We start from the raw sequence: 20,704 nt of genomic DNA, 5'->3' as shown, positions 1-20,704 counted from the left end.
GGCAGTAACTGAAAGGCCTGTTTCAATCTTCCTCACTGGTACGAATGACCTTGGAAAAAGGACACGAAATTATTGTCACTCGTGTCGGAAGCTCGCCTGGATGAAGGCGATGCTGCAGTGATACCCCCTGCAGCAGGGCGACCCACATGATTTACTCCTATCCCCTAAGCTGCATTCTCCGGTGATCATTGTGCGTTTAGGCGGAATATAAAAAGCGACATTTCCCACCTTAATTGGCACACGACTTCAAGCTAGTTATTCTATTCTGACCGATGATTCTGATGTTCTGTCTCCTCACCCACGCACACAAAGCCCTATACGAACTTGGACCTCATTGTCTCAACACGCACCTTTCCTTTTACACCCCCACCCGCCAGCTGCGTTCGTCCAACCAAGCCCTCACCGCTGTTCCGCGCATCCACAAAGCCACCATGGGGGGAAGATCCTTCTCCTACTTAGTGGCCAAAACCTGGAATTCCCTTCCCATCCACCTCCGACTTACTCAAAACCACCTAGCCTTCAGAAAACAGCTTAAAACCTGGATATTCGATAAGTAAACCTCCCCCCCTTCCTCAAGCGCCTTGAGACCCTCTGGGTATGTAGTGCGCTATATAAATTCTGACTTGACTTGACTTGACCGATGGGTTTTGCTTAGCACAAAGGCGCGCGTGTGGGATTATCTGCCCTCTAGGACGCCCCTTTGACATTACATAGAAGGTTGTGACAATATTCTTATTTAACAAAAGAAGGGTGTGCTCCTGCTGCTTTTTACAAAGGCGCACGTCCATTTATATATGTACGTATACATTTCGTTTTGATATGCCCAGGTTCACATAATGTGCAAACATAGCAAAGGTATGAATTCATTTCACTCCTTCCAAGCCCGAAGGTAGCCTCTGAGCCACACATTTTCGCGGTGCAGCCAATATGAAGGTATCATGAAACTAACAGGGAACTTGTTCAAGCCCATAACTTGGCACAACCCTGGGTATTCTGTCAGGCCCTAAATTGTCCGTATGCCCCTATTCATTGAAGGAGTGAAACAATGCAGAAATAACCCATCCCTGGCTGTACTATATTTCATGAACATAATTAATGCATGTGTTCTGTTGCTGCTCATGTAGTGTGTTGAAAGCGTGATGTTACTTGTAGCAGGTTTGTACCTGCAGGCTATGTTCGCACTCCGAGATGCTGTGGTAAATAAACACCCCCCTCGCCGCCATTTGACGTCATGTCAGGAGCCGTCAGTTCTTTCATTGGAGCTGCGAAGCGCCTCTCTCGCCCCGCTAGCGCTATGAGTGTCGTGCACGTGGACGCTGTGCACTGAACAGACCAGCAAAACAACGCATTAGTGTCCGCCACCAAAAGTTCCTGGACTGGAGGTGGGGGAGACAACCTCTACTGGGGTTATCCTCAGACAAGACATGATCCGCGTGTAAGATAAATACATGCGGCGAAGGGCTTCGCCTTGCCACATAACACCTTTGGAGAGATCCCACGTCGACACCCCCATGTGCTCCACCCCCAGGATGCAACAGACAGCACAACCCCGACGAGGCGTTAGGTTAATGCATTAGGAGGAGGAAACATCACCTCTAATCAGAAGTGCTAATTAAGTGCACGAACTCTTGCAGAATGATGCGGCTCCTACGCACGCCCCCAGCCTGGCTCCGTCAGTGTACCGCACGGTCCATGACGTAAGGACATTTTACACATCTCCGCATGAAATACGCGCTTATGGGGTCCGCAGCGCCCATCGCAACGGCACCTGTTAGCGAGGCGCTCAGGTAGACCTTAGAAAGAAAGGCTAGTACATCAGGCACGCAGCAGCACTTAGGACATCAGAAAACCTGATATCATTTTGGAAAGTCAGAACTCCCCGCTGGCTGTACAGAGGGGCTCACTGGTGGCATGGTATTGGTATAGTGCCTTACTGCAAGCTAGATAAGGGTAATGTAATTGCGGTAACCCCGTTGCCGCCCGTGCACAGATTATCCTGAGCACGCGTCCAACCCAGATGTCTTCGTGTGCAGTGAACTGTCAGCACATGGTGTGCACTGCATCTCCGTTCTTGCAGCGGGAGCACCAAGTGTGAGTGAGTGTGAGAGTCAGTGTGATGCTGCTTCACTCAGGTACACGGGGCCTGGTGCGCGCGCTTTGTGCAGGCACTTATGTTGTCAGTCAATGAAAATGTATTATTACTTCCCGCAATGTTATAAGCTAAATCTTGGCCTGAAACAGCGAGAAAAAACGTAATTCTCCAAAACATTGAAACAAGAACTAGATTCTGCCTTGGCGCCAGCATCCTCGTTTTAGGGAATGTGAAAAACAGGTGAATCCGACGAGTGGTGTTCTATGGTGCCCTCTGCTGCCCATTCTACGTCATTGCACTGGACTAACCTAGTACTAGAAATGAGGCCAAAATATTCGCTTCCGGTGATCTCCATACCTCTTTTATGGGTCTGTGGGACCAGGACGTCGAATGTTCATCGCCACCCTGACAGTTATTTATTATTCCAATGAAAGGCCTCACAGCCTGGACCCCTTGCCGGTTTAGACTGGAATAAAAGGGAGTTTATCCTTTCCGTGCACATGAAATGTCATAGCACATGGAGTGAGCATCGGCTGTGCTGATTTTAGAAATGGTTCTTCCTCAGGTGTGGGCTCAGCTGACTGGTGTCTTAAATAGCTGAAAGGCTAGATCAAAGGTATATTGAATCTAAGATAGCAGTTGATATGTTTTTGTTACTGCAGCATTTAATATGTGTTGCTTATGGCAGAAAGTGTAGAAGCAAACATCAGAATTTAATACAGTAGGTTAATAAAAGGGCAAAGCATCACATAACTCACAAAACGGAAAGCAAGATAACAAATCCTGAAAAATCAAACAGCACAATCCAATAAAGGATCCCAAAAACACAACAGCACAAAAGAGAACACGTCCTCACCAGAATGAAATGCAATATAACACATATGGACAAACGTTATCACGCATTACAACCTCCAGCAGTCTGCTTTCATGGTGCAGTGCTAAAATGTGTTTGCACCAAGTACTTACATAGCACTCAGAAGATGTAATAATGCACGTCAAAAATGTTTTGTGTCCCCCTCCCCACGTCTGGGCAAAAATCAGGGTAATTACTTTTGAGTTTGTATAAAAAAAAACTTGGAAGCAAAGCACAATTTACAATTTGAAGTAGAAAGGATCGAAGTGTTGTGCCAGTTTGGTACATAGAGAAATGGTTTGCTAGGTTTTGATACCTGATGCTTGTCAGCAGCAATACTAGTTATTCTGCATATAAAATGAGAAAAAAACAGATTGTCACATGTGTGCACGCACTCAAGAGTCAATACATGTGCTATTCTTTCTGTGAAATGTTCTCATAATATATTAATGCAAAAATAACAATTGATGGACAGAATGCAGAACAATGTCTTACATTCAACCCAGTACAGAGATCTGGGCCTAAATCCATCGTTTTTTTGCTCACCATGTCATTCCAGTTTGGACCCAGCCATATGCAAAACAGTCTTGACCCAGCACCCAATGGGAACAGTCCAGAGCGAACAGCCAGGCCAGGTCCTCCCTGGACTGGAAGCAAGCATCCTAGGACCGCTTTCATCCCTCATCAGCAGGGCCGGTGCTAGGATTTGCGGGGCCCTGGGCTAAAAGGGAATGTGCGAGGCCCCTCTAATTGAGATAAGTGGCCCCTTGTAAGAAGACCATTCAGAGACACCGCGGGTTGCCCATTGTCCAGCATTTTTGCGCCCCCACAGTTTTAACTTTTAGCCCACAAGCATTTCACACACCTTCAGTTCGATAGGTGTGAGAATTGCTTGTGGGCTAAAAGTTAAAACTGTGGGGGAAGGTGTGAGAAAGGCTTGTGGGCTAAAAGTTAAAACTGTGGGGGCGAAAACATGCTGGACAATGGGCCTCCTGCAGTGTCTCTAAATGGTCTCCCTGCAATTGAGGAAGCGTTTCCCTCCCCTATGCCTCCAGACACCATCCCTGTGAGGCTGGGGGAGGGGGTCCCTCCAATGGACCTTAGTTGCAAGGCGACACCTTTCTTGAAATTGGAGTGCCAGGGAAACAACAGGACACACCACCAGTACGGGGCCCCATGCTGGTGGGCTGAGTGCGAGGCCCTGGGCAGCAGCCCACGCTGCCCATGCCTAGTGCCGGCACTGCTCATCAGCCAGGATAGCTTGAACCCAGTGGCATGGAGAGCACGGACCCACGTCTGGGCATACCCGTCCCACTCGGGTCAAAAATGTTTTGTGTCCCCCTCCCCACGTCTGGGCAAAAATAAGGGTAATGACTTGTTAGCGGGTAAAAATTGAGTTTTTATAAAAAAAATACCTTGCAAGCAATATACAGGGACGCCTTGTGTGTTGTGGCTGCTGGGGACTGCCTGTCCCAGAATCCTGTGCCTTCCTGTGCCCTCCCTGGAGGGTGGAGCTTTGGCTGCTTGAACGCGCTAAAAAGCGAGAGTCACAACCGCGTCAAAGGACACCTTGTTTGTTGTGGCTGCTGGGGACTACCTGTCCCAGAATCCTGTGCCTTCCTGTGCCCTCTCTGGAGGGAGGAACTTTGGCTGCTTGAACGCGCTAAAAAGCGCGAGTCACCACTGCGGCGTGGGATGCCTTGTTTGTTGTGGCTGCTGGGGACTACCGGTTCCAGAATCCTGTGCCTTCTTGTGGCCTCCCTGGGGGGAGGAGCTTTGGCTGCTTGAACGCGCTAAAAAGCATGAGTCACCACCGTGGCACGGGACGTGCCCAGGCCGTGCGCGGGCCCCGCCTGGGCCAAGGGCAGGGCCGTCTACGCAAGTCAGAGATCGGAGGAGGCCAGGCTGGGCACCCCTCTGACACCCCCATTATTCCTGACTTCTACGCAGTGAGTCACACAAGATTTGCTTTTGGATAATATTCATCATGAGTAAACGTAATGCTATGCCAAGTTCCTGCCCCACCACCTCCATAGATAGTATGCTGGAGAGAGCCGTTAACATCGTTAGCACCAAATTCAAGCTAACTGAGAGACGCTTGTCCCTGGGACTCACAAATCCTCTGTTCCCTCTTCTAACTGAGGATGGAGATCGTCCCAGCCCCCCTTTGATGTCGAACTCATCAATTGAACACAACATGTACTCGCCAGCCCTAGGAAGCGGGCAGGGGGCAGCAAGGAAGCTGGGGGCTCAAGGGTGGTAGAGAACTCTCCTTCGTCAATTTGCTACAAGGACAGTGGCGCAATTGTGAACGCTTCCGAGAATTCAGAACTTGCCGGGGCAAAAAGAAAAAGGAAATCTATTAAGCCTGTTTGCTCAAAGAGGAAACAACCCCCGCTCAAAACTACAACGTACCGCCTTAAGTTCATGGACCCAAGGAGCAGCGATCCCAGTTGATACTGCAACTGTTAGTGTCTCTGTTGACCCAACGCCCTCTGAGACATTAAATTACTCCATGCACACTCAAACTGAGTCTGTACCTGCACCCTTTACTAATTTTAAACTTGGGGACACTGCAATTGATATTATCATTGATACTATGTATCAGCGTGTAAAGAAGCTGGTAGATAAGCACTTTGCCACACTTTGGAAGCGCATGGATCGCTTAGAATCATTAACTAATAAGCTAAGCTCTCGCAACAATGTATCCGAGACACTACCCAAACAGGGAGGAACCCATAAATTGCAGGCCCTGAATGTAACTACTTCTAGTATGCAACAGCAAACTTTAACCCTAGCACAGCCTCCCTTAAATGATTCCTGCGATACTTGTCGTAAAGTCAAAGAACGTATCTTCTCCAAACCTTCTATTAACCAGGTAAATATTTCAAAGCCAAGCGACCATAACAGATTATACCCATCTATCAGTTGACCATGCTTCCCTCACAGCCCCTGCAACGAACGCCCCTTTAGCATGCAACACCCAGAGTATGACCCCTGCTACTAAGCATAATGGGTGTGGGCCTCTTGAGGCAAGTAAAGATGTTTTAAGTTTATCACCGGCGGCCTGTCCCTATGTCCTGGTTCTTCCAGGGGTTACCCCTATAGGGCTAAACCAGCTTGAGTCCTGGGACCAACTACGTAACAAAAGCACTGACTGGCAGGCTAAATACAAAGGGTTCAAGGTGTCTAACATCAATGACATCATAATGGTGTGTAGGGTTGGCTGGATTGGACCCTCGGATAAGACCATAGAGGGAGAATGTGTTGTCATCAATTTCCGCTGATCGGCACTTGTAAGATCCATATTGATGTCAAAAGAGCACAACAGTTCTTAATCCGTTCATATTTGGTCATTACCTCTGGGCTTTTTCTGTAAACCAAACTTTGGGCAAAATACACCTGCTATCTCCCCATACTCAATACAAAACAGGTTTTCTGCCCTCTCTGGTTTAGATAGTTTAGACTGACTGATGCCTATATTAACACCAACTAAATCTGCTCCCTCTATACCCATCCCGGGTCACCTCACAAACGACGCTCGGAACGACATGACCCAAACCTGCAGGTGCTAAGCTGGAATATTGCCGGCCTGGCCTCTAAAGTAAGCATTGAGGATTGGGCTAAAATGGTAAATAAATATAATATTTTATTGTTCAAGGAGACTTGGGCAACAAGGGAGCTATATCTAGAAGAGTTTGAATGTTTTAACGTCACTGCACCCATCCCCAAACATTGGCGACCTTCTGGTGGCCTTTCCATTTGGGACAACATTTGTTCAGGTGGTAGAGTAAAAACCATTACCACTATTAGTGCCAATTTGTAAGCCCTGATATACACGTGGGGGTCCCCATTTGTTTTATCAATTTTTATAATAATGATTTCTTAACTGTACCTAACGCGAACTTTGCAAATCTTTTAAATTTTGTTTCGGACAAACAAAGTTCAACGGAGAACTACAATTTAGCTGGAATCTGCTTGGGTGGCGACTTTAATGTAAAGTTCGCCGAGGCAAACAATTTGGTTGCCGTCCACCAACCCCAGGCACATATGTGTAAAAGGGGGGCTGAATTACTAGATTATTTGTTAAATCACAATTTATTAAATGTGATGGACATTGCGGCCGTAAATCAAAATGACAGTCACCCAATACCCACCTACAGAGGCCACGGTTGCACATCAATAATAGATTATGGTTTTATATCGGCTTCAGTAGAAGATTGTTTTAGCAAAAGCTAAACCCACCATGTATGGGGACCATGATCCAACCTTGGTTACACTTAGGGTCGCCCTTAGGCCAGACTTTATTGAAGAACCAGGGGCCTGCAATTTAGCATCCTCAACAGATAATTTAAGAGTCATTTGGAAAGGCATGGACAACACTAAAGTGTTCTTAAACATGTTAACAACCCATCCATTATCTGTCGAGACTTGACTGTCACCCACTGACCCTAATGCTGAGGTAGTTATCGCCTTTTTCCACTTATGTGCAGGCATCAGACAAATGATCTCAAGGTCTGCATCTAATAAAAACCATGACCCTAAGTGGTTTCATAGTGCTTGCTCATGGGCAAATAGAGAGCTCCGTGTCTCGCTTACAGCGGCACTAAGGGAAGTGAAGTGGGAAGGGTATGCCCAGACGTGGGTCCCGTGCTCACTACGCCACTGGAGTAAAGCTATCCTGTCTGATGAGGGCTGAAAGCCCGAAACCGGTCCTAGGATGCTTGATTCGGTCCAGGGAAGACGTGGCCTGGCAGTTCGGTCTGGACTGTTCCCATGAGGCACAGGGTCAAGACTGATTTGCATATGGCTATGTCTGACCTGGGGTGGCGTGGTGAGCAAAATAACAATGGATTAAATCCAGATCTGTGACTGGGGGTGAATGTTTGATAATGTTCAACATTCCGTCCATCATCTCTTTGTATTGCATTTTCACCCTAAGTGGGAAGGGTATGCCTAGACGTGGGTCCCGTGCTCACTACGCCACTGGAGTCAAGCTATCCTGGCTGATGAAGGCTGAAAGCCAAAAACCAGTCCTAGAATGCTTGATTCTGGTCCAGGGAAGACGTGGCCTTGCAGTTCCGTCTGGACTGTTCCCATGAGGCACAGGTTCAAGACTGATTTGCATATGGCTATGTCTAAACTGGGGTGGCGTGGTGAGCAAAATAACAATGGATTAATCCCAGATCTGTGACTGGGGGTGAATGTTTGACAATGTTCAACATTCCGTCCATCATCTTTTTGTGTTGCAACCTTGGAACAATGCCTTAATCTCAATTTGATCATCGGCAAATATACAATAGCCCGGCACTCTCCCATTTACTTTGCCTTTATGGACTTTATCTCAGCCTTTGATTTTGTTAATAGATCACGTCTATGGTCATGCCTTTAAAATATGGTTTGGATGAGGTTTTCGTTCACTTTTTAGATTATTTACACAGGGACCTGAGCGCAAGGGTGAGGATCAGCAGTGATGGGGCAGTTTCCGGGGAATATAGTTACTGGCAGAGGGGTTAGGCAGGGGTGCGTACTGGCACCACTCAAATTTATTCTAGATGAGTTACGTAATGTGCTGTCAAATTTGACTACAGATGTCCTGGTGATTAATGGTAACAAGCTGCCTGCCTTACTATATGCGGATGACGCGGTCTTAATGGGCCGCACCCCAAATGCACTGCACACTTTAGTTAAGGGCTTTGTTGATTTTATGGACGGCTTGGACCTTCGTAAAAATTTTAAGAAATCGTTTTTAATGAGTTGTGGCCCCAAAAAACACGTTGTCAATGTAACCACCTCAGGCTCTGAAAATCTGTTATGCACTCGACTTTTCCATACCTGGGTTTAGTGTTTTCAGATAATGGTTCTTGGGCAGCTCACCTGGCACATAGCCGGAGTAAACTTTTAAAGGCTGTCAACTCGATCTTGAGCCTCCCCCAACCTAGAAGAACAGAAGTAGTGCTATCCTCACTGAAAATATATAAAACACAGTGCATACCCACTGCAACATACGGGGCAGAAGTTTTTGGGCCATGCAAACTATAACAGCATTCAGGTAGAAGAAAATAGATTCTGTCGGAGAATCTTCAAGGCACCAATTTCGTCCTCATCCTTTGTTTGCCACAAGGAATTAAAGTTGTCTTATATCGAAGACTATATTAGGTCCCGGCCAGCTTTATTTTGGCTAACAGTTTGGCAGAATCCGGCAGTCATGTTAACTAGAGAAATTATAGCTGACTACCTTAAATGTGACAAGGGTAGAGATATACCGTGGTTGGCGGCTGTTAGGGCTAGCCTGTCTAGTGTAAACCTCAACCAAATCTTTTTAAACCCAAGTCATATGGAGGGTATTAATAAAAAAATCATTCAAGAGGCCCTATATGAACACTACTGTGGTATAAGATATGAACAAGAACTCTTGAAATCAACAGTCGCACGGTATATATCCATGGTGGACGCTGATAGTCCCCCTTTACATTTACCAGCAAGTGATCTCCTAAAAACCATCAACCGCTGGAACCGAAGCCTGCTCTTTCACCTTAGGGCTGGCACCTTAAAATATCTACTGTGTTTCCCTCTAGGCTTTAACATCAATCTTGAGCAAATGCCCTGTCCCTGTGGCAATCGTGGCAATCAATCTATGTTACACTTTCTATTTATTTGCAATTTTTACCAAAAATATAGCAAACATCTGCTGATTCCTTTTTTTAAGGACCTGGCCATTACCGACTTTAGGGTGGCCTATAGGGCCACTGTTAGAAATGAGGTAACCAATTCTATGGGGGTAGCATGGTACAGAGCGGGCAGGCCAAACTCCTGAGGACATGTGTGAAGCATCCACGCAGTACCCACAGACGACACACCAGGCACAGCACAAAAAGAGACACAACACCAGTTGGGATGAAAAAGAATAACTCATGTATTGTCTCCAACCTGCAAAAGTAAGACACAGTAATCACTGTGGGGCGCCAACGGGCGCCAGGGCAATGTATACCAGGGGGATTATTTACAGGGGAAATAGGAAAAAGCAGAAAAAGGTAAGTCCATTAGTTTCCAGGGCTGAAATAAAGACAAGCATTATCCATTGACATGGAACATCAGCAATATCAATGTAAGGGAAAGAAACACTAGGCGTGAAAGCCCATTATGCATAAAATCAAACATTAGGTATAACGCCCAGCATGGCCTGCATCAGCGTCTCCTGCAAAAAGGAACAATAGGCGTATAACATTAACGTCAGGCCTTGGCATAATCATGTGAGCCTTGGGCCTAATCGCTAGGCAGGGCACCTCAATGTCACACGACCCCATTAGGTACATCAGTGTAGGCACAACCAATCATGAGCAGGGGGCGCAGTAACCTAAGCACCCAAGCATGTACCTAGTAGGGGCTCTCAGTGGGCCTAGTCACATGCACGTGGCATCACTAACCCTTCCAACACCAGGATACCGAATCAGCAGGCACCACAACAGTCAGTACTTCTGGCTATTGCCCAGTTCAGGGTATAACAACAGCATAAGCTGGGCCAAATGGGGGGCACCTAAAACATCGTATCCTAACATGCGGCCCTCACTGGAGCGTAGGTCTCCTCCTGCTCTCAGCATGATCCTGGGGGGCCTGCGGCATAAAACACAATCAGGGGTACCCCGCGGTCCCAGCTGCAGCACTGGCCCAAAATCGCAAGTCAAAGGGGGTCCCGCAGGCATAACCTCTATGGGCCCCGACCGTTGCCACTGCCCACTGTCCAGCGGGGCAGTGATGTGGAGTCAGTCCTGTGTGGGTGGTGGGAGGGGGTCCCTCTTCTGGGGCACCCTAAATACACAATGGCCCCCAGTAGAACTCTGGCCCTGGGGGCGGGCACCGGCAATGTGCCCTGACACACCCCGACTCCACCACGCGCCCCACTCACTGAGATCTTGGGGGGAGGAGAGGCTCTCTCTTCCGATGCAGGCTGGGCGGTGGGCACGGGGCTCTCCCCTCCACCCGGGAGCCCCGCAGGTTACCTGCAGCACTCCCTCGAAGGGGGGAGGCGGGGTCGGCTCCCGCTCTCCCCGCGCTTCCTCCGGTCCTGCGGTTGTCGCGCGGCAATCTTCCTGCTCCGCTCCGGTTCCGCTGCACAAACAGGGCTCCCTCCTCACCACGGGATCCCCCCAACACCTCCTGCGGCTTCACCCGGGTTCCCCCCTGGGACCCGGGGCTTCCGTCGGCCTCTTCCGGCTGCTCGGACGAGCAGCCAAACCGTGCGCGGCAAGGGAGCACGGTCGGTGACGTCACCGGCGCCCCAGCCACGTGATGCCGCCCTCTCTGGCTTCCCAGGCCTCTGGCGGCCTACTGCGGCATGGCGGTGGCCCTCTCCTGACTCCGGGGGGGGCCGCGTCGGCAAAGGCGCCTCCTCCTGTCCCAGAGCGGCAAGCCCGGGCAGCTTCTCTCACGTCTCCCAGGCACCCAGCACTCTCTCCCCTCGATTCCCGGGCTGCAGCGGTGATTGGAGTTACACAGCACGGGCTCTCAGGTACCCGGGCAGCAGCGGTGATTTCCTTCTTGGCGGCGATTATGCGGGGTGGGCATCCGCTTTTATTTAAATAAGCACCAGGGGGCAAAATCTTGTGCTTAGGCGCTTAGAGGCACAGCGCAAGTTCTATATGCAGTGCTTTGTAGGCAGACAGTCCCTTAGCAACACAGCACTCCCCAATAAACAGTTCTCCGGGGCCCCACAGCGCTTCCAGGTGGCACAGCGCTTTGGGGGCTCAGTCCTCCGGATACAGCGCTTAGGCCTCGGCTCCTCACCTCCTGGCCAGCACGGATGCAGCGCTGGGGTCTCAGGCAGCATAGCACTTAGCAGGCAGCACTCATCCAGGGCTTCACAGCGCTTCCCGCCTCCTGGGCAATGGAAATCTAGCGCTCCACTTGCAGCACTCACGAGGCGCTAGGGGCCCGGATTCCTCCTCCAGGAGCTGGGTGGCAGAGCAGCAGGCACTACTGGGCCAGGTCAACAGTCAGTGGGAGCTTCATCAAAACAGGGCGGTAGGCTGTCACCATCCTCCACTGCAGCGTGACCCTCCTCGGGAACAGCCGCCTGAACTCCAGCAGTGGGGCTTCCATTAGCCCTGGGGACAGCGGAGGGGTGATAGATGGGTGCAGGGTCCAGCACACAGGCCCAAGTGGCGGTACCCCCTGGCAGCAGGTTCCCTCACGACCATGTCCCTGCTCTGTCTCAGCACATGGTGGCACATCCCCCATATTTATATGCCCCTCACCCCACCTTCCAGGCAGTGCCAGAGCCTTCTAGAATTCTCTGGCAAACTAGTTCTAACTGGCTCAAGGGGAGGAGTAGAACACCCTGGGTGCCAGATTTTCCCACCAAAAGCAGGGATGGTTGGGTACCTAAAATCTAGACCGCTAACCTACTGCAGTCAGGTGGCACAACACATAGCCATGGCATCCAATTTAAATACAGCATTCCATCAGGGTACATTTCTAACGGGGGTTATCACAGGTGCGCACACCATTGCATTACATTTTCATATTACACCGGGCATCTCATACCACACATGGCCTATACAGCTTTATTTACCATGGGGGAGACATCCTAAACAGGGGGGGTGAAAAGCGATACATTTTGGGGAAAAGGGGCCAAGTCCAACAGCCACCCTTAATCTCAACGGGGAAAATGTAATCCTCCGCGTTAACACTTTTCTGAAAATGGCCATCCGCTCACGTGTCTCCATGAACACTTCATAAATAGACCTGACTGTACTTCCTTTAAAAAAAAAATTGTTGATAAGGAACCTGAATTTGGACTTTGATTGATCCCTTGAAAAATGCTGTTACGTATTTTATGATCTTAACCCTATAGTCTTATTTGATTGCGTTCTTAATGTACTAGACTGCTCACACTGGATAGAGTCCTGAAAATATTTCTGCTGCTATTTTTTCAAACCTTCTGCCTTTTGCACTTTACCACATTATGCTGCTATATTTTGTGAAATACTTTGTTATTGGTCTGACCTAATCATAAGTTTATGATGAATTTGCTGCGTTATTTTGCACAATGTATAGGTCCCTGTGTACTCACGGTTTTAAGTCATGTGTTTATTGTATTATTTATGGAATGTTTTTAATGCACACTATTTGCTGGTATCTTTGCTCTGTGCTTTTATGGATATTTTATATCCAAAAGATTGTTGAATTAAATTGAATACTGGAAGCAAAGTACAACTTACAATTTGAAGTAGAAAGGACGGAAGTGTTGTGCCAGTTTGGTACAAAGAGAAATGGTTTGCTAGGTTTTGATACCTGATGTTTGTCAGGAGCAATACTAGTAATTCTGCATAAAAAACGTGTAAAAAAGCAGATAGTCATATGTGTGCACGCACTTAAGAGTCATTACATGTGCTATTCTTTCTGTGAAATGTTCTCATAATATATTAGGCACTACATGAAAAAAATAAAACTTGTGCATATTATAAAGCTTGTCATTGTCTACATTTGAAATATATTAAAACGTTATTACTCACACACAGTGAATATTAACATGAGATCATTGCCCGTCACCCATCCTATGGTTTCTGAGCTGTAGTTGAGCGTGAATGAGGGTGAATGATGGTGAAGGTGAATTATGCCCAGGGCCACTGGAATTATGTGGCAAGCTTGACTAAATTATGTGGCAAACGGCTAAATTATGCAGCACAATGCTGCATATTTTATGAAAGTATTACTTCATTATTTTACGATTTTCACATTTGTTAATGTCTGGACATAGGTTGCACTTCATTAATACCAGTTAAACATCCTAAGCAACAGAAAGGTGACCAGTAAACCTCTTCAAATAGCCTTCCACTGCACAGCAACACGTGTCTTTGCGTTTTTGGGAAATTTTAAACCATTTGAGTAAAAATCTGCAGATTATGCAGCAGATGATGGATTATGTGGCAAATGCAGCAAACCCATAATTATGCAAAAAAAACTACGTAGCTGCACAATCGCATACTTCCCGTGGCCCTGATTATGCCCACGAGAATGCTATTTAATATCTTAATTGGGGCTATTAGAACGCTTGCCGGAAAACAAAGCTCCTTCTTTTTTAGTTTAAACAACTTACATGGACTCTGTGCTTTTGCCTCATGCACTTGATGCCTCAGCAATGCCTGTTAACGGCCGTTGTGTGTTAAAATGAGTAGTTTGAAAAGATGACGCAGCAGCAGAAAAAGTGAGTCACATTCTGATTGGCTGGTGGAACATTTTACATCACAGTCTTCCGATTTGTGCAAAAAGGTCAGTTATTATCAGTTGGTGTCTTCCCTGTGCCTGTTTTGATTGATCACTCCATGGGCAGCACCCACTTATTTATTTTCAAGTTCAATACAGGTTTTACTCTTTCATCCAGATAGGTCCGCGCCTCAGAAATTACCACAGAGCCAACAACCTTCTTCCACACAGTGACAATTTGACAGCCTGTTTGCCTTCCATGTAAACTGGTAGTACATTTTCGTAATTCTCCTATTGAATGTGAAGAATTAAGCCCTGGGGACTTCTTTAACACGAAGTTTTGTGAATCTCCTAGCAGAGCAGGCTGTTAGCGAGAGATCCTAGCTGTGATATTGCACCCATCTGACACTTACGCAGAGCTCTATTTAAAGCGAGCATGCACAAGTTGATGAAAATGAGGTTTTTCCATGGTTTCCTATCTAAGGCTGCTCGCTTCTCCCGCTGCAGACTACGAATGGCCCCTGAACCGGAAGCTGTGTGCAGTGTGGATATACCTGGACGTGCTCTTCTCCACGGCATCCATCATGCACCTCTGCGCAATCTCCCTGGACCGCTACATCGCCATCCGGAATCCCATCCACCACAGCCGCTTCAACTCCAGGCAGAAGGCCTTCACCAAAATCATTGCGGTTTGGACCATATCTGTTGGTAAGTGTGCCGGCCGCCTTTCTTCTACTGCAACTGAAATTGCCTTAAGGTGCTATTGCTTGAAAACCGAGCCACCTTGTCTGATGAAAATCACATCAGTGTCAATGGTCTGGGCAGAAGTGGTGTTTGGATGATGTGGATGGAACCCCCCATTGCATCTACAGAAAATACCAGCTGAGCAGTGACTACATTACCCATTAAACAGGTATCATATTAAGAGTTGATCAGGTGTCATATTCCTAGTTGGCCAGTTATCAATCAATCAGCATTTATATAGCGCGGCACTCTCCCCCCTGGTGGAATCTGGGTGCTGAGAGTGACTTGTCTCAATCGAAAAGCTAAGTCTTAAGTTTCTTTCTGAAGTCCGTCAGGGAGGGTGCTGTTCGGAGGTGGCCCACATTTATTAAGGACACTATGTTTCTGTCTATGTTGTTCCTTTTTGCTACTATGTAATAGTTTTATGTGCCACATGTCTGTTTTTTGTCATATGTTTTTTCCATGTACACCAGCATTGTTTATTTTTGAGCGCAGTTGTTTTTAATGATTTTGTATATAATAAATATTCTTTGTGATACTGATAACATTGTTCTATAGGCTTTTCCATTTATTTGTATTTTTATTTTTCTTCTATTTTTCACTTTCCTCTCAGATAGACCACGTATAGTTTTAGATGTGCTCTTTCCTTCCCTGAACCTATTGTTTGATGCTATAACTGATTGTCCCGGGTCCAGGGTTTTTGGACAGCCCCTGTGGTTGTTAATAATGTTCGGAAGTGGAGGGGCAGGTCATTCCAGGTCTTGGTGGTGATGTAGGTGAAGAAGCAGCACCCGCTTCGGCTGCAACAGATGTGGGGGCGTCGGTGGGGGGGGTACGAGGGCGAGAGAGGAGCGCAGGTGTCTTGCAGGCAGATGGAAGTTCAGTCATTGGTTGATATAAGAAGGATGGTATTTGATCGTGAAGGACTTTGTACGCATGCGTGAGGATCTTGAACTGGCTTCTCTTCTGGATGGGCAACAGTGGAGGTTTCTGAGGTCGGGGGGATGGTGTGCCATTTGGGGAGGTCTAAGAGGAGTCTGGCTGCAGCGCTCTGTATGTTGTGGAGTCTTCTGAGGAGCTGGGTGGAAATTCCAGCGTAGAGAGCATTGCGTAGTCGAGGCGGCTGGTGATGAGGGCTTGCATGGCTGTCTTTCTGGTGTTGGCTGGGATCCATATGATGATTCTGCGGAGCAGGCGAAGGGTGTGAAGCAGGAGGAAGTGACTGCATTGACTTGGTGTTTCATGGTCAGTTGGCTGTGGACGATGATGCCAAGGTTGCGTGCATGGTCTATTGGTGTGGGTGTTGGTTCGTGTTCCACTGGCCACCAGTGTGGTCCCATGCTGAAGTGTTCTTCTTGAAAATCAGTACTTCTGTTTTGTCAGAGTTGAATTTAAGGTAGTTGTCTCTCATCCGATTGGCTATGTTGGTCATGGCGTCACAGAAGTTGGTTTTGGCATTTAAGGGGTCCTCAGTGAGCCAGAGGATTAGTTGAGTTCCTTCTGCATATGAGATTATGTTGAGTCCGTAGGATCTGATGATGCCTGCGAGGGGTGTCATGTAAATGTTGAACAGGGTGGGGCTTAGGGATGATCATTGGGATAGGCTGCGTATGATGTCCTAGGGTGCGAAGGTGAAGGGAGGCAGTTGGATGCTCTGTGTGCGACATATAAGAAAAGAGGCGATCCACATGAGGGTACTTTGCTGTATGCCAATGTTGTGGAGTCTGTTGATGAGGGTGGTGGGAGATGGTGTCAAATGCAGCAATGAGATTGAGGAGGATCAGGGCCGCAGTTTCTCCACGGTCAAGGAGAGCTCTGAAGTTTGTGGCAGCAATCAGTGCAGTCTCAGTGGTTGGCACAGAATCCTGATTGTGAGGCATGGAGTAGGTGGTTTTATTCCAGGTATTTGGGAAGCTATTGGTTGATGGCTTTCTCGAGTTCTTTGGTTGGGTAATGGTTCAGGGAGATCAGTCAGTAATTTTTTAGATTGTTGGGGTTGGCAGAGGGTATCTATACAAGGGGTCTGACCTCTGGTGTTTCCATCTGTCAGAGAAGGTTGCTATGGAGATGGAGGTGTTGTTGATGCCAGTGAGTTCCATACTGATTGAATTGGTTCAGAGTTTCAAGAGAAGGAGGTGACAAAGGTCGGTAGGCACCCTGGAGTGGGTGGGCAACATGGCTGTAGTGGTCAGGGTGGTGAGAGGAGTCCAGGTGGTGATCATGCGGCTGGTGTTCACTGGTTGGCTGATGTTGTTGAGGGTGGGAGTGGTGGGTTGGGATCAAAGGTGTTGTAGATAGTGGCAATTTTGTATGTGGAAGTATTCCAAGAGGGTGTCACAGAGTTCTTGAGATGGGTGGATAGTGTTCTCAGTGGCTGTTGGGTTGGAGAATTCCTTGACAATTTTGAAGAGTTCCTTAGTGTGGCTGGGCGCAGTGTCGATGCAGGCAGTGATGGCCTCTCTCTTAACTTCCTTGATGCGTAGGTGGTAGTTGCTGAGGGCTGCTTTGTTAGCGGCTCTTTCGGAGGGGTCCTTAGTGACGCCCCATTGCTTCACGCAGTTGCTCTTAGTAGTCCTGAGATCTGGGGTGTACCAGTTAGCTTGTTTAGAAATTTTGTAGGCTGTTGCGGGGCAACTCTAATGCTGCATTTGGTGATCCAGGTGGAGAAGTTCTGGATGGCCTGGTCAAGGTCTGCTGAAACTTCGGGCTTGGTGGTGCTTAGGGACCGTGTCCACTGGGTCCCGGTTTCTTTGCCCCAGATGCAGTGAAAGATGCTTTGATACTTGGAGAGAATATGCTGGGCATTGTAGATGGGGAAGTGAATGAAGGCATGTCAGTCAAGGTGAATTCTGTAACACAAGAAGGGTACAAAGTTCCCCGGGCGAAGAAAAAGCTATGTGGGTGTACTAAGGAGAGCGAGAAGAGGGGAATTGGGGAATTCCCTTGTTGGAATAAAAACCCTCACACACCCAGTAAACTAGGTGTCATGCTTCATCATATGGGTTCTGCTCCTTGTCAGACTGGCGCTGCAATGTCTGACGGGCTCCCGAGACCGGGGCTCTTTAACGGAGATCTTTTGTTCCAGCCATATGATGCATGCGTGTGAGAGGGCAGGGGAAGTGTAGTCGTGAGGTGAAAGTGAGTTAAAAAAGGTGGGTCAATCCACAATGGACTTTATTAGCGTGGTTGACTCCCTTAATTAAAAGGGTGGGAGGGGAGATATCTGCTTGAAAAAGTTACAGTATAGTATCTACAGCCCTCAGGTCAGGTCAACATGTTTCTTGCCTTAATGGCAATTCTTCAGGACCATAAGTGTTCCGTACTACACAAAGAAAAAATAATAAATAAAGAAAGAAAATGAATACACAATGTGAGATACAACCTTAATAGGTAGATCTGTGGGTGGGCAGGCCAATTGGTCCTGCTTAGGTAATGCGACCTAGAGGATAAAAAACACAGCACAGAGCAACGTAGTGAGTACAGCACTCTTTTGTATACTAGTACATGCTCTCTGTTGTACACACACATAAGAGTGAGTGACTCTGGGGTAAGCACAGAGCCCTCTGTTGCTTCATTCGCAGCGTTCCTTTTTGTCTTTTCCTTTTTCTCCTTGTTGTTAGCTTCTTGCTCAAAATGAGATTGTTACTGCATAACTAGGGTAATTGTTCTCCATAAATATCCACTGTACTTGTTTATGCCTTAACTCACTCTTATGTGTGTGTACAACAGAGAGCATATGTGTACTAGTATACAAAAGAGTGCTGTACTCACTACGTTGCTCTGTGATGTGTTTTTTATTCTCTAGGTCGCATTACCTAAGCAGGACCAATTGGCCTGCCCACCCACAGATCTACCTATTAAGGTTGTATCTCACATTGTGTATTCATTTTCTTATTATTTTTAGGTCTCGCCTGTCGATGCGCATGCGCATCGAGCAAGCGAGACTATAGGGGCTCATCCAGACTTTATCTAACTTGCAAGGAATCGTGACGATTCCTTGCAGTGCCCGTGACTTTTAAGCTCAATGCGCATGTGCATTGAGCTTAAAAGCGCGTGCACAGCCGCCCGCATTCCTCCGACACCTTTGAAGTGAAGCTTAGCTTCACTTCAAAGGCCCGGTTCTTCACACCCACATGCCGCTCTGCCCCGCTCCGCCCCCTCCCCTGAGTCATCCTGCCTGCCCCTTCCCGCCGTGTCGCATTTCTCCTCCCCCCTCCCCTCTCTTCCCTCCGTCTTGTTCTTCTTGCTCACTTGTCACTCTTTGCCCCTTACTTCTATCCCTTCCTTTCTATTCCCTCTCTGAACCTCCTTCTATGCCCATCTCCTGTTCCTTTCTTTTCTCCAACATTTGCCACGTCTGCTTTCCTCGTCTCCCCACACGTTTGCCTCCCTTTACCTCTGTTTCCTTAGTTCCTCGTTTCTCCCGCCTACTCTCACATCTTTCTCTTTTCTTTCTACCCTCTCGCCCCCACTTCTCTTCGTGCTCATCTGTTCTCCACACATTTCTCTCACTTAATTCATCAGTCATTCTCTCTTTGTTTCTGCTTACTGCCTCAATCCAATCGCTTTACTTTTTCTTCTCAATTCCGCCCACACCTCTTTGCATACACATTTTCCTAGTACTTTCCTCGTTACTTCAACCCCGTTCTGCGCGCACTTTCGCTCTGTCCATTTCTCTACTATTCCTTATCTCCGAACTCCGCTTCAGGGTCCTGCTCCGCCATCTCACCTGCTCTTACCCTTGCATTTTTTCTGCGATTCATCGTCTCTTCTCTCTCTTTTAGTTTTATTCCTGTACACTTTGTATATTCTCCCTTCTTGGTGCTCGGCTCAGGTTTTACCAGACTCTCCCGCGTCACCCCCTGTCCTCCTGTTTTCCTACGGCCTCTTTCATTCCCCATTCTCCCCGATTTTCTTCTCGTAGACAACTGTCTGCCTTTCTCCGCGTGCGCTCCTTTCTTCCCTCCCACGTCCCCAGAGGAGCTCCCAAGGTGAAGCCCGGCCACGCTCACCTCACTGCGGCCCATTAAGTGCTGTATTTGTTCTGGTCACTGGTCAAGGGCTGGGCCGTGCCGCTACCCCTGGCAGCTCCCGCTGGGGCCGCATTATCACGCACTGACGCCCAGCCATTTGTCACCACTTCCTTAGCGGATGAAGAGGGGCTTCTGGGTTTAGGCGGGGATGGGGGGAGGACGCCAGTCAGCTATTATTATGAAGACCACCTATAGAAACCAATTCAGCATGCCGCAGGCTCTTTTATTGAAACACACTGCTAGTCTGGGCGCCCGCACGTGACGTGACTTCATAAATCCTTTAATATTTATATATTTATTTTTTTAGCATCAGAGCCCTAAAGTCCCCAAGCATGATGTCCAGGGGAGACAGCATGGGTTGAAGACCCTTCTGGCCCTGGGGACACTACCAGACTGAGAGAGGCTCTGTTTGGGTGTGGTGCTATTGTATATGTGTATGGTGTTTACTGATGCGCACAGCAACTCTGAGTGCAGTCTCTTTCAATCGCTGACACACACAGCACGTTCCCATCTAATTGTGTGTATACAGTACAACATATTATATCCTATGTCTTCATTAACAATATAGTGTATCTGTACTGAATATATATCCAGCATTTCAGACTGCATTTCAGAGCTTTTAAAAATGTTTATGGCTTTTTTTTTTTGAAATTCTTTAGCATTGGCTACAGGAAACAAAAATGCTAAAGATTTACAAAAAAAACCCATAAACAATTCTAAAAGCACTAACTCTAATGCTGCGAGACCTATTGCATTTTCAATGCTTGTTTCTTAGTG

General features: G+C 47.6%; 1 protein-coding gene across 1 annotated transcript in view; it reads left to right on the top strand.

The window, feature by feature from the left end:
- Positions 1-20,704, top strand: part of HTR2A (5-hydroxytryptamine receptor 2A) — a 347,515-nt gene that overhangs the window by 968 nt on the left and 325,843 nt on the right. Inside the window, exon 2 of the mRNA XM_078656026.1 lies at positions 14,658-14,858. Coding sequence (XP_078512152.1) covers positions 14,658-14,858 — 201 coding nt within the window. The remainder of the gene's footprint in view (positions 1-14,657; positions 14,859-20,704) is intronic.

This window comes from Lissotriton helveticus, chromosome 8, assembly GCF_964261635.1.
Source record: "Lissotriton helveticus chromosome 8, aLisHel1.1, whole genome shotgun sequence".
Lineage (NCBI taxonomy): Eukaryota > Metazoa > Chordata > Amphibia > Caudata > Salamandridae > Lissotriton > Lissotriton helveticus.
Note: the sequence above shows the minus strand (reverse complement) of the source record. Positions and strands in the feature narration are given on the sequence as shown.